The sequence below is a fragment of the Balaenoptera acutorostrata genome, chromosome 6 (genome assembly GCF_949987535.1).
Source record: "Balaenoptera acutorostrata chromosome 6, mBalAcu1.1, whole genome shotgun sequence".
Taxonomy (NCBI): domain Eukaryota; kingdom Metazoa; phylum Chordata; class Mammalia; order Artiodactyla; family Balaenopteridae; genus Balaenoptera; species Balaenoptera acutorostrata.
The window spans coordinates 117,122,883-117,145,556 of record NC_080069.1 but is presented as its reverse complement, the minus strand read 5'-3'; the positions used below and the strand labels follow the sequence as shown (position 1 = coordinate 117,145,556).

At 57.2% G+C, this 22,674-nt stretch overlaps 1 protein-coding gene across 8 annotated transcripts in view; it reads right to left on the bottom strand.

Moving 5' to 3' along the window:
* RALGPS1 (Ral GEF with PH domain and SH3 binding motif 1) overlaps positions 1–22,674 on the bottom strand; it is a 292,098-nt gene that overhangs the window by 10,201 nt on the left and 259,223 nt on the right. For 6 of the 8 annotated variants that reach the window (XM_057548190.1, XM_057548193.1, XM_057548191.1 and 3 more), the window contains exons 12-18: positions 18,039–18,165; positions 16,579–16,736; positions 14,306–14,357; positions 3,631–3,714; positions 2,139–2,244; positions 352–444; positions 72–177 (exon numbers count right to left, since the gene is read on the bottom strand). In XM_057548190.1, coding sequence (XP_057404173.1) covers positions 72–177; positions 352–444; positions 2,139–2,244; positions 3,631–3,714; positions 14,306–14,357; positions 16,579–16,736; positions 18,039–18,165 — 726 coding nt within the window. The remainder of the gene's footprint in view (positions 1–71; positions 178–351; positions 445–2,138; positions 2,245–3,630; positions 3,715–14,305; positions 14,358–16,578; positions 16,737–18,038; positions 18,166–22,674) is intronic. The other 2 variants (XM_057548192.1, XM_057548187.1) reach the window with 1 other exon arrangement.

Genomic DNA, 22,674 nt, shown 5'->3' with positions numbered 1-22,674 from the left:
ACGCACATTTAGCAGCAGAAGAAAGAGGGTAGAGAGAAGCTGCAGGCACCCAGCGCCGGCCTGCTGCCTACCTTTGTCGGGGTTATTCAGCTGGAAGATGTCCGGGTGCTCAGGGTCGTCGGGCAGCTGCACCATCCAGCCCACGACGGAGACCTTTTTGCCAGGTGTGGATTTATACTGCGGAGGAACGACAGCATAGCCGTGAGGCCCACACCCGCCGCTCCCCAAGGAAGGCCGACCTGGGCCAGGCAAGGTTCCTTCCACTCCCGCCGCCTTGCCCACCTCCACCCACCCCCCTGCACTTCGCACCAAACGAAGTGCCAGCACAGAGAGGCCTTTCGTGGAACGTACGTGCTTTCTGTCTGTGCCCCTCAAGGACTTGGCTCCGTAGTACAGGAGGGTGGATCCTGAGAGTATGACCCAGTACCTGGTCCACGAGGACAGCTGCAGAGGCAGAGTGACAATGTCACAAGTGGAGGGCCAGAGTCCCCCACTGCCTGACTAGAGACCCAGCTACACGGGTGGAAAGGGGGGCCCCTCCTCCCGTGCGGTGCCAGCGCAGGCCTCATCTCGTCCCTGCCCGCCACCCCTCAGCGCCGCTCCTCCAGGGCCCAGAGGAGGGAGACCCCTCAGCAGCTCGTCAGCCCTAAGCCCTCGCTCTCCTTTACTCCAAGAGCCTTTCCTTTTCCCACCTTGTTTAGGGCAGTGCCAAGGCATAACTTCTATGTATTCAGGTGACCTGAACCCAAGAATGTCCTGGGGAAAAAGAGTTTTAAAACACGGACAAGCTAAACCATAACCCAGAAGAACCATAGTGTCTGCGATGGGGTGCCCTGGCTGCGAGCGGATGGCAGCGCTTTGAAAGCATGTATGGCTAGGAGTGGGGACGCCTGGCAGGGCCAAGCTGCAGGTGTGGCTTTTGTTTCTCCAGGCATGAAGCAGACTGCTCTGCATCACGACCTACAAGGCTCCTCTTCACACTGGTGGGGGGGGGGGTTGGTGGGGGAACTGCGTCACCTCAGATGGTGAAAGCACTGGCTTTCAGACCTTTTTGACGACACCCACAGGTGTGTACAACACACGTGCATATGTATGTTGAACTGAAAGAAGCTTCATGAAACAATATTCACTTTTATCATGTGTAAGAAACTCCGACATTTTCATCTATTCTATCCTACTCAGAAATATGGGTCATGACCCCCTGGATTAACTTCACCGCTCACCAGCGGGCCAACCAGCATCTGGAAAATAGTGTCTCGCTCTGGCTTCAGAATGACTGGAGCCTGGACTCTGGGTACAGGAGGGCAGCAAGCAGGTCTGTACAGCAGACCAGATATAGGGTCTCACGTCGCAGGATGCTTTGTGACACTCTGGGTCCAAGGGACAGAGTGTGGCCCAGGGCTGGGATGAAGACTCTTCTCCTCACCCAAGAACTACCTAGCACCCGAAGACAGGGGAGCTTCTAGAGCAGCACCTGGGCTAGGGGCCTGGCATCTTCACACTGGGCGTCGGTAGGAGGGGGCATCTCCAAGTGGCTTTGTGGGCAGTGGGCAGGGGCAAGCAGCAGCCAGGGCAGGAGAGGAAGGCCAGAGCAGACACGGGCAGATGCTGCCTGGAGATGCAGCTCACAGGCGGGCTTGCAGGCAGCTTGCCATGGACGCTCGTAGAACGAACAAAGAGGTCTTGGCAAGCGGCTGAGGGGTCACGGAGCCAGGGACATCTGGGTTCAGCACGTGGTGACCCAGTGGCTGGTGGGGGAGCCTGAGAGGACTCCTGATTCCTCGTCCCTGTCCTTCCACCACGCGTTTCATGATGCTGCCGAAGGGGGAGGGGATCTGCATTGGGATACCACCCAGTACCCACCCTGACTCCCAGGGTCTCCAGGCCTCCACCTGCCCTCAAGATAATCGCACAGTCCCATTCACTGCCTGCTCACTGTGTGCAGGGCCACACACGTGACAGTCCTGCCAAGTCCTCCAGGATGTAGGGACTATTTTATCCCAATTTACAGATGTGGAAACTGAGGCCCTGCCCACTCAGTGGCACAACTGGACTGGAATCCTGGTTGGCCGGTCTCTGGAGCCCATGCCCTCCCTGCTGCCCATGCCGCCTCTGGACAGATGTGCCTCTGCACTCACCGCGGGCTTCCGTCCTTCCTTGAGCAGAGTTTTCCTTCTCAGAGGCCCCTCCATGGTGGGGACCGCCGCCGAGCTCCCCAGCGTACAGATGCACGGGCCGGTGGGGCTGCGGGGGAGACCACCAGTCAGACATCACCTTTGAGGAGCTGAGGTCAGGCACCCTCTCACCCACTGGGGCCCAAGGGTCCCCCACTGCTGGGTCCATAATGGCGCCACAGGACAAGGACTCAACAGTGCTGGGCAAGGCTGGGGAGGGGAGGGCCCCGAGGGCCCGGAAAACCTGAAGGACGGTGGCCTTGGACCCACCCACAGCTGAGAACTTGCACCTCCCTCGTCTTTCTGAGTGCTGAGCGGTTCTAGGCTTGGTGCCCACGTTCCCTGTAACCCAGGCCCCTAGCAGCACCCGTACCCTATCCTGGCTTCCTCTCCGCCTGGGGAGCTTGGGGCCTGCACAGCACCTCCTCCTTCCTGTGTTGGCAGGAGCAGCGAGGAAGTGGGAGTGGAGGGGATGGAGTAAGAAGGGGGGCAGCGGCCCCAAACCCCCATGCCCTGCACATTTGCAACAGGGCTCCTCTCTCCCCCTCTGCCATGGGGATTCGGGCGCCACCTACAGGTGAAGAGTCCAAGTGCAGCACAGCCCAGGCCGCTCTCCTAAGCACCAGCTTCGGCCCCCTGGATAGGCACCTCCCGTAGACACCTCCCTCAACCCTGCATGAAAGCCGAGCAGCACTCCCTCTGCATCCCAACGGAAGGCATCACCATCCACTGGCTGAAGGAGCCAGAAACCTGGGGGTTCTCTCCTCTCATCAGTTCACCCCTGAAACCTCATCAATCCCAAGGACTCATTGATCCCATGCCCTAAATATGCCCATCTCAGCCACCCCACTCCCCCCACCTTAAGCCAGAACTTGATCATCCTTTGAACGACTGCCCAATACTCTCACCTGACCTCCCTGTGTCCACTCTTGCCTTCCTCCCATGCGCCCTGCACACCGTGGCCAGCATGACCTGGTCCTGCCGATACCCTCCCCCCACCCCCAGGTAACCCCTCCAGTGCCTCTGAGACCACCATCCTCTCCCCCTGCTGGACGTGGCTCTGGCCCACCTCTCTGGCCTCACCTGCCACCCTCTCCCCCTCTCACTTCTTACAACGTGGACTTTCCTTCACTCCCCAAATCACCCAGCTCTTCCTGCCTCACGGCCCCACGGGCCGTCCCTTGGGCTGCAGGTACTCTTCTTACCCCTACACCTCCCTTCACTTTATTTGGCTGATTCCTATCACTCTTTCAGTCTTTTCTCCAGGGAGGCCTCCTCTCTGGACCATCGGCACCTGTGATTTTCTGTTCCGTTTCTGCTCTCCTGAAGCAACAGCCCTAAAGGCTGAGGCGGAGGCTGAGTCCGTCTCGTCGGCAGCATCAGGCACAGTGCTTGCCACCCAGCAAGCACAAGAGAGCTACTTGTCGAATAAATGATCACATGAATAAATGAATACCTGTAGACGCAGCTCCGGGTTCTGGGAGAATTCCGAACTGGAACCCGCCAGTTGGGCCCCAGCGTGGCATAGAGACGTCCCCTGCTTCAGAGGAAAAGGGTTGAGTTTTAGCAACAGCCTGGAAAGACCAGCTACTCCTGGAGGAGGCGAGGGCATCGCAGACTATGTGGTCATTAGCTCAGGAAGCCTCAGCCCCAACTCTTCCCCCAGCCTCCTCAGTCACACTGCAAGCACATCTGGGGCACAGCTGGAGCTGCTAGGTTAGTGAACACAACACCCCTGGAGCCTCCATCAGGGCGAGTCACCAAGTCTCCAGGTAAGTGTTTCCTTAACCTTTTAACTGAATGTTCACCTTTCTTCCAGTGTCAAGGGGATGACTAAAATCCAGGCACACCCCTTATCCCCATGTGAGGTTGAGAGAAAATGCTGTGTAGCCCAAATATTCCATGGTCAATCCAATTAAAAGCGCACAGACACAGAATTGTGGGCCATCTTGCATGTTGGCCCAGGGTGGGGATGGGGTGGGGCATGTGTAGCATCATTATTCACCCGGGCACTACTGAATTACTCCGTTTGCTACGTCTTCTCCATCGGACAGTCTTTTGCTGGCCCCAGATGGTTCCCTGCAAACCTGCTCTGTGACCTGCTGCAGCGTCCAAGAATTGGTGCTCCAGGACCTCTCTGTGGGCTACCCATCAGGCCGCTCTCTCACCTGTAGTTCCCCAGCAGTGAGCCTTTCCAGGGGAAGATGTAGCTTCCAGGGTAGGTGGGGATCTTAACCTATTTGGGGGAAGGCTTCCGTCTTCCTCTCCTCTCTTTATCCTTTTCCTCTCTTGGCAGAATGACTTCCTGTGTCTACTTGATCCTCCACCTTCTCCCCACCCCTGCAGCATGGTCTCTCCCTGGGCTATAGCTTCTCATTGGCCAAACAATGATGCAACCCAATTTATAAAGCCAGACAAGGTCCAGACGTCCTTTTCAAGTGTTCCCTCTGTTGTCCACTGCCAGTCCCAGGTTGCCACATGTTCCCCTGTGGCACTGGACACCTGGGGGGTGGTGTGGGGTCATCGTCATTCACGGCAGCAGGTGCATCGCGCCATCACCGAGCTCAGGTTCCTCCGAGAGGGGGCTGCGTTGCTCTCTGCCCCTCCATCCTCCGCTCAAGAAGGAACTGTTCTTGATGACCATCTTGGGTTTGCTGTCCAGAAGCCCAAGTTCAGGGCTGGTGGGAGTCTGATGGTCCTCCAGGTCAACTTCCCTGGGACCCTGTCCTTTTTGTCCATCAACCACTCCTCTTTAGGTGACAAAGAGCTGCAGCATGTGCTTGGTCCCCCAAGTCCTCGAATGTAATGGGTCTCAGCCCATTCCCCACCCAACCCTCGTGACAGATGATGGTCACAGGCCCACCCCACCCGCACCACGAGCCGTGGCTCAGAGGTCCCAGCACGCTCAACTCCCAGCCTACCTACAGGCCAGACTGCCTCCTCCCTCTCTTCACGGCTGGGCATGACACCACGGCACGTCACAGCCCCGTGCTTGAGCAGGCTGTGCAGAGCGCCAATAGACTGCCTCCAGGGACGCTCCCCTCCCCAGCTGTAACCGGGGATCGCTTACAAGTCAGGGCAGGGTCTGACGGTGAACATCTCTGTGCCCGGAGGATGTCTCCTCGTTTGATCTGGATTCCTGCTCTGAGCCGCTGTCTGTTTGGAGTTGGAGATGGAACCTCCCTTGGCAGAGCTGGATCCTCCGGTCCCTTCTTCTCCACATTTCTTCTCATGAGTCTTTGTTCCTGGTACCCCAGGAAAATGTGTGATGACAGTGGACTGTTCCACAGATGGGGCGATATGGTTGGTGCTGCTACCGACTCTCCATCATTCTCTCCGCTTCTTTGAGACACTCCATGGCTGCACACTTAACAGATGTTTGGCAGGACTGACGTTTGTTGATGGAGAGCTTTAAATCAGCATCTTCCAACCAGTCTAGGCTTTTAAACAGTATTTCCTCACGCTCTTCCTAAAGGAGTGAGGTGCTCCCAAGGGCAGTGGACAGCTGGGGGGAGTGCAGGGACACCGGGGGTCACTGGGGTGGCTCACGGGAGAGTCACTAGTTAATGACCGCTCCTATGTGTCAGGCCATTGATTATCTCACAGGAGCTTTGTTTCAGCACCATCATCTTCCCCAGAATGGGGAACTGAGGCTCAGTGATGTGAAGACACTTAACCGAGGCATGAGCCAAGTAAGTCAGGATTTGAACCCACAGTTTTCAGGGTGGGAGAGAGGCTGAGTTGTCGCATGGGGAGAAGTCCGCCATGGGGACAGGGTCCTCGTGTGGAGCCAGCATCATGTGGGTGGCTTCCTGGCATTCTGCTCTCAGAGGCACCCCTACTCACAGGTTTCTGCTGCAGCTCACACTGGACAGGCTTTGTCAGTGTCTGTGAGGCTGGATGGCCACAGATTTGTAGACCCTGGATCTCCTGGGGTGGGGCCACCTCCCAGGTCCCTGGTCCCTTGACTCCCCCGATGGAGTCTTCTCCTGGTGTTTCTGGCTGCCTGGCATTTAAGAGCAGCTGTCATTTATCGCCCGCTTATCAGGAGGTGGCTAAGTGCTTTCACACACCGTTCCTCCCAGCTCTGTGAGGAGCGCTGTTCTCACCCTGTCTTAGATGAGGACACTGGGGCTCAAGGAGGTGAAGCCACCCATTGGCCTGTCATTAGGGTTGGAGACACAAGTGCTTACATAGGGAGCATGTCTTTTCCATGTGAGCCAAGGGCCTGCATCAGTCAAGCTGCTCCAGGTGCGGGAGGGCAGAGCCTGTTCCGCCTGGAGCCTGGGGAGCGACCCCAGCTTTGAAGTGCAGTGTAATGGTGACTCTTCCCCAAGGCCAGCTTTTAGGAGACTATAGGCAGGGTGGGGGCCAGCCTTCCCTCCCCAGGCAAGCACTGCGGGGCTGGAGGAGGGCTGTGACAGGTGGGGCAGCTCCGGCTGGTCCCAGGCAGGCTAGCATCAGCACAGAGGAGCCAGGATCTTCAGCCACTGGAACCACTTCCAGTGCTTTGAGAAGATTTGTTATTTGAATGTTCACGGCCAGAAAATGCAAAATGAGTGGGCAGTGGTATCTGGGGAACTCCAGAAATAAAGGCATTTCTCCAACCGACGGGGGCTTCCAACTCCAGAACCACAGACACCTTTCCCAGCAACATACTGGGAACAAGTGGCTGAACAGAATGTATCCCAGGAAGGCCATTCTACTGTTCCCTCTCAGGGACAGATCTCAAGGAGGAGTGGGGGAAGAGGGCTGTAGTAGGCCACTCTCCTCATGGGAAGTCTGGTCTCGGGAAGCTGTGGGCTGGCAACCAAGTAGAACACTTCAGTCCCAAAGGGTGTTCAAGAAGAGGAAGAAGAAGAAGAAGATGATGATGATGAAGATGAACACGATGGGATGATAAGGATGATGATGATGGGGATAGGATGGTGACGATGAGGACGAGGATGGTATGAGGATGATCAAATGATGGGATGATGGTGATGACGGGGAGGATGGGTACCAGGCAACGTGCTAAGCAGTACTCGTTCACTATCCTATTTAATCACACAATACTGTGGGGCAGGCACTATTCTTATCCCCACGTTATAGACAAGGAGTCTGAGGCTTAGAGAGGTGGAGTAACTTGCCCAAGTCACAACATAGGGAAGAGGAAGATGGTTGGTGCCGTTAAGGTAGAAGCAACCAGGGCCCTGCTTAGGCCAACAGCATCATGAGAATTCAGACTGGCTGAGGCAGGTCTGAAAGGCATCTTCTCCTAAGTAGTTTTCTAGGTACACATTAGGTGGTAGGTACACATTAGGTGGTACACATTAGGTGGTATCTTGGGGGTTAAATTTCAGAAAGCCCTGAGTCTCCGTTGCTGGTCCAGGAGAGGGGAGCAAGGAGAAGCCTTGGATAATAATTACATTGAGGCCTCAGTAATCTTGTCTTAGCAGAAGTACCAGTCCCCCCAACATTCTTCTATCTCAAGTGCACAGAGCCCCTGGTAGGAGTGCACCTGTGGAAGGGTTCAAGTGATGCTGTTCATCAACAGTGTCCACCTGTACCAGCAAACCCTTGCTGGGAAGCCGTCCCATTGGACCAAGTCTTGGTCCTTGCCGCTACCTAATGATTTACTCTCATCTGCAGGCAGGAAGCTGCCACCCTAAGTTCTGCTGGGCCTGGGATGTCCCTTCCTGCAGTACTTGTTAAAGGACTTTTGCTGCCTGGGAATCACATTTTTCTCTGGGTAGCGTCCCTGATCCACTGAGTGGGTTCCTAGGAGCCATATCTGCACTGCATGCTTAGCTGAGGGGACAGAACCACCCCTGATCCAAGCCAGGTCAATCAGGTTTTCTCTGTTGGCAATTGGGAACCAGATCTGAGAGGCTGACAGTCAGGCTCTGTGGCTCGGTGAAGCTATAACATGTAAACTTGGGAGCTATGAGGCATCAAGCTTCCCCAGTGTGAGCTGAGAGGTCTAGAAATCTGGGCTGCAGAAGGAGAGGAGAGCATAGCAGATAGGCATAGAGAAGGGTCAACACCAGATGGAAGGAGGGTCCTGTCCACCTTCTAGGACCTGATTCTGAGGGGTTGTAGGTGCTGGACAGAGAGGTTGTGGGCAGAGATTTCTCAGCTACCTGTGAAGCCACAGCAGCTAGCAGGCAGGGCCCAGCCCTTGTCTGTCAGGGCCCAAGGACAGGGTCAAGCAAAAGGCCAGGGACTGTTGCCCGCTCTTCTCTCCCAGAGGGGCCTGAGCTCCTGGGTGGAGCCTTACTCGCCAGACGTCAGTGTCTGATGCTGACAACAGGGCAAGTGATGGCATCTCTGGGGGGACCCAAAATCAGAAGCTTGGCACATCGCCCAACTGGGCTGCCACCCAAGGCAGAGCAGCAGAATGGAGCAGCGGGATGGACCCGGGGAACCAGACTGAGGGGTGGGCAGGGGAGGGCCACCAGCCTGGGGGGTTCCTGGGCCTCAGCCACAGGGGACGGGGGTGGGGCAGTGAGGCCCTCTGTGAGGGTCACCCTGAGAACAGCCACCCTCATGGCTGCACTTCAGTTGAAGTGGACCCCTTGCCTCCAGGATCGCCCCCAGAACTTCACCTCCCTCTCCTAACATGCTGCAGAGTTTGGGGCCCAAGAGGCACCCTTGAACCCTGGCAATCCCAAGGCATCTACCAGAGTCCTCTGACCTTCTCCAGGAGGAAAAGGAGTGTTTTAAAGACTCTGACTTGGGGGTAGCAGGCCTGGGGCTCTGCTGCCATGACTCCACTTTCCTGGGGTCTCCCTAAGGATGCTAGAAGATTTCATAGGCTAAAGACAGCACAGTGAGGAAACTGCGTCACCCAACCTCCTCTACACCCCAGAGCACCTACGGGCCACCTGTCTACAGCACCCTCTTAAAGGGGCCTTCCCCGCAGTTCAGAGTCACCCTGGAGGCCAGCAGGGCTGGCGGACACTTGCCTGCACTGTAGCCCATCCACCCCATGATGACTGAACTGCCATGTGGGAAATTTTCTCTTCGTCCCACCCAGCCTTAGACTCCGGGATCTCCTGCTTGCTGGCGGGAGGTTCGTACTGAGCGAAATTCATACACATCCCAAAGTAAGTTCCGCGACAGGAGCAACTGCACCTCTGTGTCCAGTATTTCCTGCGAGCGTCCTCCCTGTAGAGCTGGGGAACCTGAGGCTCGGGGAGCTTGAGAGGCATGCCCAAGGTCCCTGAGAGAGTAAGCAGCCCTGACCTCAGCCCTGCCCACCCCCACCCCCCAACGCTGCTGACAATGTCCAGAAGTCACGACGACCTCTCTCTGCAGAGGCGCACTCAGAACTTCAGAGACCAGGGCTCATCACGGAGCCCACCCCTCCTGCAGAGACTCAGGGACACACAGCACCCCTGGGCCACCTCTCCTCCCCTCCTGGGACACGACTCAGGCCTCGCAGCCTCCTCAGGTCCCAGGACCCCCCTTGAGGGCCCACTGTGGTCCTCTTCACCCAATGTCCTCGGCTTTTGCTGAACCACTGCCTCTACCAGAAGCCACCCCTGAACCCACAGTGTGACCCGGGTCCCCCTGTTGGGCTTTCCCATCACGTCCTCTTCATGACCCCCCGAGCACCTGGCATCGTGGATTGAATCTCTGTCTCCCACCTCGGCCGCGAGCTGTGACCGGCCCCCTGATGCAGCTCCCCGTCCCCAGGAAGGAGGATGAAGGGCTCTGCTTCTGAGGGGGCTGGCGCACTTTCCTCTCCGGCTCCCTTTCCCTCTCCCACCAGAGGGGCTTCCTCCAAGGACCCCTCGGCCTCCTAGTCTCCCCGCCACCCATATTTTGGCCTGTCTGTCATGTGAGAAGGCCCTTCTGCGCAGCCTGGCAACGTCAGACTAGAGGAGAAGGATGGCTGAGTATTTCATAATGAACTTTGTGACATGCTTTCATATTTCACCCCTTAAAAAGTGACCAGTAAACATTCCTGATTACACCCTCTTTTAGAAAGTTAAATGTTATTTTTTTCCTGGGTGAAAAAGAAACATTAACCCATTGTAGAAAATTTGGAGAATACAGAAAAAGAAAATAAAGAAAGTCTCTCAATAACTCTACAAGCAGAGACAACCAAGAGGAATGATATTATGTACCTTCATACATACACACACATGTGTTCTTCCCCATCACCCACTTCGCTCTCTGTAAAAACCTCATTTAAAATGTTTAACTCCTAGGCTGAGATTCTTGTTCTCACTTTAGTGCCAACGCAGGCATAAAGCAGCAGCCATTACCTCTTACCGACAGGCCCGACTAACTCTCCCCGCTCCCCGTTCCATTTCTGAGGAGGCTGAGGTTTGCTTGAGGCCAGCCTGGTGCAGCGTCCACAGTTCCTACATTCCGATTCATCAAGGATGCATTGAAAATGCCTTTCCGGGGCCACCTCCCTGCCTCCTTGGGAAAGTAGATGTGACACAGGGCTCTCCTGCCTTTGTCCCACTCCCAGGACACAGGTGAGAAAACATCAGGTCAGGGACGTGAGGGGCGTCCCACCCTTGCCCCCTCCCCAGAGACTCCGGCCTCTGGCTCCCCAGGGCCCTGACCCAGGACCACCACTCTGTCCTCATTCTGGGCCCTGAAGATAGGGAGGGTCTCTGGGGGCCGCCTGGGGGCTGAGAACTGACCAGCACTGCCCAGGGTCTGGCCGCCTCAGGGCTCCCGTCGCTTCCCGTCCCTCCTCAGCCCACGGGCCCTGTGACCTGCTGAGGCCGAGCTGGATGAGGGACAGGAGGGTGACAGCAGCGGCAGAAGGCCCCCTCGGCTCCTCGAACCCTCCACGGTCCCAGCAGGAACAGTGGCTGGGTGCGGCCACTCCCCCAGAGAGCAGCCGGGCGGGTCCCGGGACTCTGGGGGCTCCAAACCAGATGCCCTTTAAGGCTGGCCACTTCAGGAAGCACTGGGCACAGCCTGAGCCCTGGCTGCCACCCAAGGACACCTGGGGGCCACAGGGCTGAAGTGTCCAGGGGTGTGAATCAGGGAAGGCAAACTTGCAAGATGGGCCACACGATCCCACCCTTGGCCAGACAGCGAGAACCATCCTACCCGCCTGTTCACAGCAGCATAAAGGCTGCCTATGATGTGCCCTGAGACCAACAGAGGGGTGTGTGCCGGCGGCTGGGTCACTGGCCTGGGCCTCCCGGCCCTGCATGCTGGTATCTGGCTCCATGTCTCTTCCTGGCCAAGGCCAAGCTTGTCACCAGGGCTGGGGGGCTGGGGGGCTAGTCAGTTGAAGGTTGTGGCCTGTAAGCTTCAGGGCTGTGGGGCAAGGTGCTGCCCCCCTCTCCCAGCCTGGCCTCTGGGAACTGACACAGACAGGACCTCTTCCTCTGGCGGGGCTGGCCCAGCCCTCTCCTGCACTCTTGTCTGGTGCTGACGCCACCCTCCGCCCATGCACGTGTAAAGATGCAAGGAGAGCGGGTTCTTACAGCGTCTGCTGGGAACAGCGGGTGGGGGGTCCGGGAGGGGAGGCTCCTTGGGGGCAGCCGCTGGTCTCTGGGGCCAGGAAGAGTGAGGCCCGGCTCCCGGGGAAGAGGGAATCTGCTCCCCTTCAGTTAGCAGGAGCAACGTGGCATGGGGAAGGCCGGGGTGGAGGGAGGTCCCGTGGGCCTGGGCTCTGGGTGGGCAGAGGTTAGGAATACGGAGGCCCAGGCAGCAACAGGAACTGTGGTCACTGAACTGTGAGAGAAACGAGCAACGTTTTACAAAGATGTCAAAGCGTGTGAGATAAATCCCCTCCAAGTCTCCCGTGGGGTCTTCAGGAAAGTCTAGAACGTTCACATGCTTTTGAGGGAGTGGACTCTTTCTGGGGGACATGAGAAGAGGCCAGTGCAGGATGGAAATGGAGGCTGGAGGCTGGGCCACGGGAGCTGGAGGCCGAGGGGCAGCTGGCATCTGGACCGTCAGGACCGCCTTGGGTCTCGGAAGGCGCCAGAGGGGACATCCTAGCCCCGCCGGCATCTTCCAAAGCAGGTGGTCTCCTGCTCCCCTCCGCAAGGAGGGGCCGGACCGGGAGCTGGGTCCCGAGGAGGTGAGGGACAGGCCATTCTCCTGGAGGCGGGGCTGGGCACCTGCACAGGCCAGCTGTCTGTGAGACCAGCGCTTGCCAGAAAGCCCACCCAGAGTCCTGTGAGAGACATTCCGATGGAGAGTGGGTCTAATGCTAAACCCTATGTGAAAGAGACAGACGAGAAACGCTGCAGCGTTTGGTGTTCCCCGAGTGGAGCACAGCTCCGTCTCCCTGAGCGGGAATTCTCTCACCACCTTCCTTCCTGGCAGCTCTGACCTCAGTCATGGGTGCTTAGTAGGAACCGTATCTGCCGCCCTCAGTGACTGGCAAGGTGTCTGGCGGGGAGCAACTGCTTAATACACAGCTTTGAATGAATGAGTGAACGAGTGAACGAAGGAATGAATGAGTGAACACAAGGAATGGACGAGTGAAAGAAGGAATGAATGAGCCATGAGCAGGTCCAGGTGTGGACACTATTCAGGATCAATGTCCTCTCGTTGGCCCGTGGTTGGGGAGGTGCTGGATTGCCCGTAAGCCCCCTTCCTCAGGGCTGCCCCAGGAGTCCCCTACCGCTGCTGAGAAAAGTCAAACTTCCGCTCGTCAGATCCGGAGTCTGCCCGGTGCCTGTCTGGCTCTCACCCCTCCCCGGGGTGGGCAGGGAGAGGGCAGCAGGGCCCGTTTGCCTGTGCTCCCCATATCAGAGCAAACATCCTTCCAGGAGGCCAGCGGCGGGACAGAGGGAGGAGCTCTGAGGGCTCAGGGCGTCGTCCCTCCCCCTCTTCAGCCCCCCACCTAGGGTTTCACGAGGACAGATGGACCGGCTGACCGACGTGGGGCCAGTCCCTGCAGTGTCACAGCGGCGCTGGACGAGGCATGGTGGTGATGAGGTGGGCCCCATGATCGGGGGAGGTGGACGTGGGTCGGCTCTGACCACCAGGGGCGGGTGAGGCAGGACCACCACGTCACCTCCCTGCGCCTTGCTGTCCACAGGCATGAAACGGGGACACTTTACGAGTAACCACCGCGTAGCTAGGTCTGAGGATGGGGAGAGACCAGGACAGTGCCTGGTACACAGGGAGGGCTCAACAAAGATCACTTATCCCCACATGATAGCACTCTGCCCTGTGGGGACTGGCCGGATTCACCCCTTCTCTGGCCATTTATGACTGTGGAGGCTGAGGAGACAGGAGGCTTCAGCACCAGAGGAGTAGTGTGTGTATACGTGTGAGAGGCGCGTGTAGGCCTGCATTGCGAATGTGCACCCAAATCTGTGTGAGCGTACGTGAGTGTGCGTGTGTGGGTGTGTACATACACACGTACGCAGAGGGTGTAGCATGTGTGTGTGTGTCCGTGTGAGTGTGTGTGTGCCTGTCTGTGCACGCAGGCTAGTGGAGGGGCTACTCTGAGGGACGGTGCAGACCTGCCTCTGCGTCACTGGGTCTCCCTGCCTCCCCTCAGAACTTAAGTCGCCACGATGCCCTTCACCTTCGGCGGCGCCTAGGCTGTGGGAGCTCCCCGTGCACGAAGTCTCTGTCTTCCCAGAGCCCACCTGGTGCCTGGCACAGAGGAAGCGTCAGCAATGGAGTAGGCGCACGGGGTGAATTCCCGGGGCAGACGGGCTGGCTGCAGGGAGCCCAACCCCGGGCCAGGGTCCCCTTCGTTCACCAGTGCCCAGCACGGTAGATGTCGGCCCAAAGGCCCGAGGCCACGGGGGTGCAGCGCTCTCAGACCCCACCAGGCGGAGCTACAAGCCCGTCTCCAGACGAGGCCCGTTCTCAGGCTTCTGGTTTCCAGAACCCTCATTTCAGACCAAATCTGCACCCAGGTCTCCTCGGGCGCTGGCCTCAGACTCCCAGGCCAGCTTTGGACCAGGTGATACGCGGGGCTGCCCGAGCAGGGGCTGGGACGCCCGCCCCATGCCCATCCTGCCCAGCGGCCTTCCCGCCTCGGCAGCCCCGCCCGTGGGCTGCGCACGCTGACCTGCGGGAGCCACAGGGCGGCCTCACCAGGCTGGGCCGCCGGTGAGGTCGGTGGGGCTGGTCTCCAGCTCCCCGGGCCCTGAGCGACTCCCCTGGGAAGGAGGCCGAGCGGAGGCCACACTCACCTTGCCAGCCCTGAAGACGTCTCTTCACTAAACTCTGAGCTCTCACTACTGCCTGCAAGAGGAACACAGATCGATGAGTGCGGCGGCCTCGCAGAAGAGGGGCCACCCGGAGCGGCCCGTTCTCCTGGGTCACCGGGCCCAGGCCCCGAGCTGCACAGACATGCCGGAGGAACAGCTTCCTGACCCTGTGGCTGTCAGCGTGGCTCGGCTTCTGCTTTGCTGCTTGTTTCTGACTCTTGGCCCATCCCGTCCCACTGTTCCCTGCCCCTGAGGGTGGGTCCTCCACTCCCTTCCCTGCCCCTGAGGGCTGCAGCTGCCTGCCCACCGGTCCTCTGGGGTCTGGGCCCTTAGGCCTCTGTCTTGGCCTGGCCTGGCTTCACCACCACCTCCCTTCTGGCCCAAGTAAAACCAGTGTCAAACAGGCCTCACCTGGTGAAGACAGGGGCCAAACGAGCACACTTCTTCCTCCAAAGGTCAGGGCTCGACTAGACGCTGGTCAGGGAGCAGCTGCCTAGCAGAGGCCCCGACGGAGCGGCCCTTCAGATCCTGGGCAGTGTGCACACAGCGGGGCCCAGCCCTCCCCCAGGCCTGCCCCTGTGGCTGACTTGGACTCTCCAAGGCCCAGCTTCAGCCACGAGGACAGCAGAGAGATTTTCTCGGAGGGGCCTGGGTTCCACACTCTTTGCCTGGGCTGCCTGCTGACACCACAGGCGGGCAGTGGGAGGGGGAGAAGGAGGAGATCTCAGGTCCCTTGGGAGTTACAGGAGGGAGGGGACCAGTTCAGCTCCAAACAGGGCACGTGCACATACGGCAACGTGCTCCCAGCCTTTCAGCTCCAAACGGAAAAACATCTGAGTTTCCCGAGTAGAGGAGCCGAGAAACAAACTGCCTGGTGATCTCCCGCCTGGATACTGGACAGCATTGCGTCTGACTCAGTTTTCTGTCTCAGGAATAGAAAGGCCTGGGCTCAGGCACAGCTCAGAAAGTTTCCTGGATGTAAAACAGCTGTTCTGCTGCCCAGCTGAATGCTCTTGGGCCAGCATTTCCCAGACTGGTTCCTCAGAACCCCATCCCAGAGGACTCTCCAAGGAAGATGGTCCCGGCCCAGATAATGAGGGAACCTGCAGACTCCGCTGCCTTCTGGGAGACCCACAGAGCCCATAAGCACGTTAAAGTCTCTGGGAAGAGACCTGCCTATGTGGTTATCCCAGCCTTTCCCCAACTCACAGACCCTGAATTCTTTCCCCAAGGCACACCCATGAACCGCAGGCTACACAGTCCTAAGCTGGTATAAACCCCTGACCAGGTCCAAGTGGGATGACCTCCTTCCTGGACAGAAGGCAGACATGGACCTTGCTTGTCACAGACTTTCCAGCAGGTAGGAGACAGCTGCCCCCTGCAGTGGCACTGCCTCAGAGACTGGCCTCATTTCACGAGGATGTGGGATGTGAGATTCCTGCCCGATTGTCCTGTCTGCACCATCCTCTTCCTTTCCATGCCCAGGGGCCCTCCACCCTACAGGCCTCCGACTAACCTGCTGCCAGCCCCGGGAAGGCTCCCTGTTAAGGGAAGTAGACAGACACACAGACTACAGAAGCATGGGCACACTGAAAGGACACGGCCGGTGGAGAGTATGCTTGTCTGACAGCAGAAATGACCTGGGTGACCTGGTCAGGTGACCTGGACACTGCAGCAGGACAGACCTGTGACTAGAGCTCAACGCCATCCTTAGCTCTGACCCCTCCCCTCCTGGCCCCAGCAGCTCAGTTTCTGTCCTTCCACTGACATAAGCACCATTTCTGGCTGAAGTTCAGACATGTGCTTTCATCCCAGAAGATCAGTTTTTTACCCTCCCTCACTCTGGCTTCTCAGTGTGAAGACAGGGGCACAGTGAGCGCCCGGTGGCCGCCCCGCTGCCGTCCCTGGGCAGCACCTCCTCCTCTGCCCTCCGTGCGGGGGCTGTGGCTCCCCAGGGACGGAGCCCCGCGGGGGCAGCGACCAGGCTTTGGCAGTTGCCGGCCAAGGATGGCGGGTCTCAGGTACTTGTCCAGCCTGCCTGCCACTCTCAGGGCCACCAGCAGGATGAGGACAAACCCAGGGCATTTCGTGAAGCCTTGGAGGCCGGGAAGCAAAGGCCTCCCTAGCTCTGGTGACGCCTGTGGGGAGCCCCCTCTGCAGGGGGTGAGGGGCCAGCGGGCACTGCACGGTGACAGAGACAGACACACGCCAGGCTGTGGCCCACCCGCTGTGGTGTGCAGGCCGGAGACGCTTACCGAGGGCGAGTCCATTGGTGACGGCAGAGGAGGAGGCGAGGGCGAGGCCCCTGCGGGGGCTGCGCGACTCCAGGACGCTGTCGTCCAGCAGGTGCCTCGCTTTCTCCGATGGGAATGTCGCACTTTTACTCTCAACTACACTCAACTGACACATCATACTGGAAAATGGAAAGGAAGAAAGAGGCAAAGATCCTTATCTAGGGAGTGACAGTGGTTACACCTGCCCTGGCCTCCTGAGCAGACGGCGCAGCTGCAGGAGAAAGACCTCCACCCAGAACCGTGGTCGAAGTCCAGGCTCTGCCTTATCTCCCCGTGTGACTTTGGGCAAGTCACATCCTTCTTCTGAGCCTCAGTTTCTCCATCTGTCAAATGGGGACTTACGATACTTGCCCTGCCTGTCTCCCAGGATGACTATGAGGCTCAAGTGAGCGGGTGGTGCTTGTGAGACATGGGGCCACACAAGCGAAGGGACAGTGTGACCCTGAGATCAGTACATCTGGTTCTGGAGTCACAAACCTGGTCCAAATCCTCGCTCCAGCCTTACTCACCACTGCAAGGTACTTTACCTGTCGAACCTCACCAGGCTTGTTCTTACAAGGTGTATCATATAGCGCCTACCTTGGAGGCCTGCAGGGGCTCAGTGAGAGAATGCTGGACAGGCACGTAGCAGAGCATCGAGCACAGAGCAAGCCCCGAACACTTGGAAGCAACCCTTTCTCCTCCAGCCTGTGAGTGACTCCAGGGTTGGTCTGGGCTGGTTGGGGCTTGTATCTTAATGGTGGAAGGAAGGAAGGAAGGAAGGAAGGAAGGAAGGAAGGAAGGAAGGAAGGTGGGAAGGAAGGGAGGGAGGGAGGGAGAGAGGGAGGAAGGGACCCAACTGCTCAGGATTCTGTGTCCGACACCCTGGGGACATGGGCATGGCTGTCCCGGCCACGCTGAGGACCATGAGTGTCCCCCAGCTGTCAGCCCCACACAGCTGGGTGAACCAGCGGCAGGCTCACTGCTCTGCAGGCTTTCTGCAACAATTGGCAAGCAGAGACTCTGAGCCCCAGTACACAAGCACCATGAGACACCTAGTGCTCCCTGGATGACAGTCATGGTGTCCACTGGACTCTGGGGTTTTCCGCAAGGAGGCACTAACCGAGCTTGGGCAAACCTCCTGGAGTCCCTCCACTGTTTCCCTGCCCTTCCCCGCACACTTCCTCCCTTGGCTGCCAAGCCCGTGAAACCCCGTCACCAGTTTGCAGGCTGTGCTGCCGTGGACACCCCGACTCTTCCTGAGCACGTGCCAGGCCTGAGGAGAGGGCACCAGCCCGGGATGCCAAGAGTGCCCGTCAGTGACTCCCAGACGGACGGGGCAGGGCCCGGTGGGCCAGCATTCCCAGCAGCCCTTCAGCCCACGCCCCACGCTCAGCCCAGTCTAGACCCGGGGAGCAGGGGGTGCTCACTCAGTCACCCACTTGTTGCCCAGGCTGTGGCTCTTCCTGTGTCTCGGAACTGGGGGCGTGGGGAGGCTGCCAGCCACAGATGCGTCAGGACAGGTGGGCCGCCGGCTGAACCTCGCAGAACTGGAGCCGCCGGCGGGGGCTGTGAACAGAGCAGAGAGAGTGATGGTGGCGCTGTGGAGGCTCAGGGGAGGGGGGCCGGGTTTGGGGGAAGGCACCTGGCCCGGCTGTCATGGGGGACAAAGTTCTCCCAAGTCCCGTGGGCTTCCACTCGCGAGACCCTGACCCCTCCCTCCCTGCTTCCAGGCTGACAACCGACCGTCAGGAGGGCCAGTGTCCTGCTCTGCGTGGTGGCCCCCTGACCGGGCAGCCCTGCTGCTCATATGGGGGAGAGTGCCGCGGACAGACGTGGGGTTGGACGCGGGGATCAGCATCCTGGCCTGTTTCCCTGTGGCGGGACTCTTCCATGGCCACCCAGCTGGGTGACAGAGCTGAGCCTTAACAGGGTGACTTCTGAGTCCAGGTCCAGGGCCCTTACCCTGTGCCCTTCCACGGCCACTTTCTGTTCTCAACCACACATCCGACAAAAAGGGAGGTGTGGAGGGCTTATTGGGGAGCAACGGATTTAATGAGAGGGAACACAGCTAGGTAGGCAGGGGTTCAGATCCCTGGCCTGTCAGCTATTGCCTGGGTGACTTTGGATGGGTTACTTACTCCCGGAGCCTCAGTTTCCTCATCTGAAAGGTGGGGATAATTCACTCACCTGGCAGGTGGTTGGGAGGGGTCATGAAGTAATGTGTGCAGAGTTAGCGTTCACTCTGGTTTTATTATGATAATATTACCTCGTCCTCCTCAGCCCCAGTCATGGGGCCGACAGGAGGTCATCAGAGCCAGGGGGCCGGGGCCACAAACCCCACTGAGCCGCATATGCAGAGACGGAGGCAGAATCCTTCATGCTGGCCATGTCCACAGCTATGTATTGTGGGGTGTGGTCTGGACCACTGTGGTACTCTTTAGTTTCTGTGGCTTGGGAAGGGAGGTGATTAAGGTGTTACGAAGACGGGTTCTTGGACTCTAATCAATAGAAACTGATAAGAGGTCAGACAAGGAATTCAGACAAGGCTTTATTCGGACTCATGCTCACAGGGGAGCGAAAACAAGTAACAGGTTCCCTTGCTCACTCCCTGAAGGGGGGCGAGCTGGTTCCTTTCGTGGGGTCAGGGCAGGGGCGGATGGGTGGGTCAGGCTGGAGGGGTGGCTTAGGTGGTGTGCCCACCCCTTGGGGGTGCTGTGTGCAGGGATCACACAGGTGTAGTACCCTGCTCAGAAGTCGCAGTTGGGTTTTGGCCTTTTTGTATTTTATTGTTCGTAATTTGCCCCAACTGCACATGCCCGCAGTTATTTTTAGTCCCTTATAGTTTCTCTGTATCTGTTGCTGGAGGAGACGTTTGTCCAGGTGCAAGCCCTGCAGCAAAGGGCCCCAGGTCCCAGCCTGTCTCAAAGGGAGGTGACCCCAGATGCCAGCCTAGCCTTAGCTACCTGGGCCAGACACCGGAAGTGGGGGCCAGGGTTTCCACCAAGGGGCTGGGCCACTTCCTGCAGAGCGCATCAAACACCCTGCAAACCAAGGGGCTGCTGCCTGGCCGTGCTGGGGAACGTCCTGGAGGGCTTATGAGGCCCGAGGTCCATCCAGGGCTCCAGATCCTCCGCCTCAAGAAGCTGCAGATCCACAAGTGACCTAAGGGTTCCCATGTCCTCCAGCATGCTTGGTTCATTCTTATTTTAGTGTCCAAAACAATGACCCCTGTCCCCAGCCTGTCCACTGCGGAAAGTCTAGCTCCCTTCTGGCACTTCGGAGGGTTCACAAGGCAAGGAACTCACATCATCTTAAGCTCTGAATTCCTGCTCGCAGCTGTCATCCCCCTCCCTGCACCCCCTCCACGCCGTACTCCCCACCCCCGACATCTTCTCCTTCACTTCCCCAAGTTCCCGCCACCAAACCCTTACTAGGTCTCCACTGTTCCGTTCAACAGCTATTCCCCAGGGGTCTCCTCCCTCCTTCAGCCCCCTGCACAACTCTTAGACCACCTCCCCTCCAAAGGATGCCACTCTCCTGCCATGAGAAAACTGTGCTTGTCAAGTTTGATCTTCCTCGCGTCTGGCTCTGCAATTGCCACGTACACCTCCGTCCACGCCAGCCTACCTGCCAGGCCCGGGGAGCCGGGACCACCTCCCAGCCCTAATGTTCCCTCTGAGAAGTCACCCCCCCACTTTCCCCTTCTCCCCACTCAGGCCCCTTCCCCAGCCTATGCACACACTCTAGTCTCTCATCTTCCGTGAAAAGGTGTCCCGGCCCCGGCTCTCCTCCCAACCAGCCACGCTTCCTCAGACAGAGGCCTGCTCCTGCTTACTCTGCTGCCGCCCCCTCACTCACTCCTCAAGTCGCTGAATCTGGTTTTCATTCCTGATGACATTCCCATTGACCTCCTTTTGGCCTAATCGTTGAACACTCATCAGCCTCCTCACCAGCACGCTTGGTGTCTGAGGCTAGCGATCGCTCGTCGCAAGGCTCTACTTCCTGGGCGTCTGTGACATCACACGCTCCTGCTTCTCCCTGTACTTCTTCAATCGCTGTCACTCTGCCTCCTCCACGGGCTCCTTATCCTCCAGCAGCTGGTGTTGTCTACACAGGCCTCCCTCTTTGGCTCCTGGTTTTGATTTGATTTTAACTCAGCAGATCGGCTGATGACGCAAATCTTTACTGTCTTCCTCTTTTCTGAACCTGAGACCTACATATCCACCCGTTGGCATGACATCTCCATCTGAACTTTCCTAAGATATCACAAGTTCAGCCAGGGTTGAACCTGGACCCTCCTCCTGTATGTCCAGCCTTGGCTGGAGGCCCTGCTGGCCACCCAGTCAACTGGCCTGGAAGGAGGGGTCGTCTTGGCTTCTTCCAGACGGTGACTTGCTTTGCTCTTCTCACTTGCTGCACACGATCACCAAGACCCCTAGGTTTTGTACACCCCCTCCCTGCCCATCTCTCTTGTCACCGACTGGTCTGGGTCCCCACACTTTATCTTTTTCCTGCAACCAGTCTAATCTTCTCAAATCCAACCACCATACAGATTCATAAGTGTTTGATAAATGGAAAGCTGACCATGTCATTTCCTTGCTTGAAACTGTCAGGGGCATGGTGCTCTATCCCTGCCATACCTGGTCATTTCAGCTCACCTTACAATCCTGATGGAAGAATAAAGGGACAAAGTAGCCAAGACAAATCCTAAGAAGAACAGTACAGGAGGGGCTTCCCTGGTGGTGCAGTGGTTGAGAGTTTGCCTGCCAATGCAGGGGACACAGGTTCGAGCCCTGGTCTGGGAGGATCCCACATGCCGCGGAGCAACTGGGCCCGTGAGCCACAACTACTGAGCCTGCGTGTCTGGAGTCTGCTCCGCAACAAGAGAGGCTGCGATAGTGAAAGGCCCACGCACTGCCATGAAGAGTGGCCCCCGCTTGCCGCAACTAGAGAAAGCCCTCGCACAGAAACGAAGACCCAACACAGCCAAAAATAAATAAATTAATAAATAAATTAAAAAAAAAAAAGACTTGTAATGACTTAAAAAAAAAAAAAAAAAAAAAGAATAGTACAGGACTTGCCCTACCTGATATCAGACCAGAACACAAAACAATAGTAATTCAAACAGTCTGGAGTTGGGGCATGGTCAGAGAACTGTTCAGTGAATCAGAAGTGAGAACCCGGACTTGCTTCATGGTGGTGGTAGCATTACAATTCAGAGGGTAGGGAGGCTCTTTTCGGTACATGGGGCTAGAACCACTGGGTTCCACGTGGAAAAAGATGAAATTAGAGTCCTCCTACCTTATATTATACAAGTGGATTAATGCCATAAATGTGAAAAGCAAAAATGCAAAACTACTGGGAAAAAACAGACAATCCTTATGACCTTGGGGGAAAGGAAAGAAACAAAAGGCATAAACCCTAAAGGAAAAGAAATGAATAAATTTGACTGCATTTAAAATTAAACATTTCTGCACCAAAACAAAGAAACAAATAAATAAAAGACAGCAAAAGCAATGTTAAAAGGCAAGTTGTAGTCTGGGAGAAGGTATCTGTCACCCACATCACCAGCAAAGGGTTCATGTTCAGATTTATAGAGAACTTCAAATACCAGTAAGAAAGAGACAAACCCACACCCCCAGAAAACTGGCACAGGAGACAAACGGGGAAATTCACAAAAGAGGAAATGACCCCAATGACCAATAACTATAGGGAAAGATGCCTTAACCTCACTGGTAATAATGGGAATGCAAATTATAGTAAAAACGAGGTACATTTTCACCTCATTAGACTGTACAAAAATAATTAGCGTGACAATATCAAGTGTTGGCTAGGTGTGGAGAGACAGGAATGCTAGTATGGGGCTCGTTTGAGTGTCAAATATTTGGGAAGCAATTAGCAATGCTGAGTAAAGGTGAAGATGCCGTGCCTTCACGGCATCACTGTGACCCTGGGATTCCAATTCTGGGTGTCTGCCCTCAGGAAACTCTTGCATACGTGCACAAGGGAACACGTTTACAATGATGTTCAATGTGGAAACAGCCTGCATGCCCCTCGGTAGGGAAATGGAGAAGT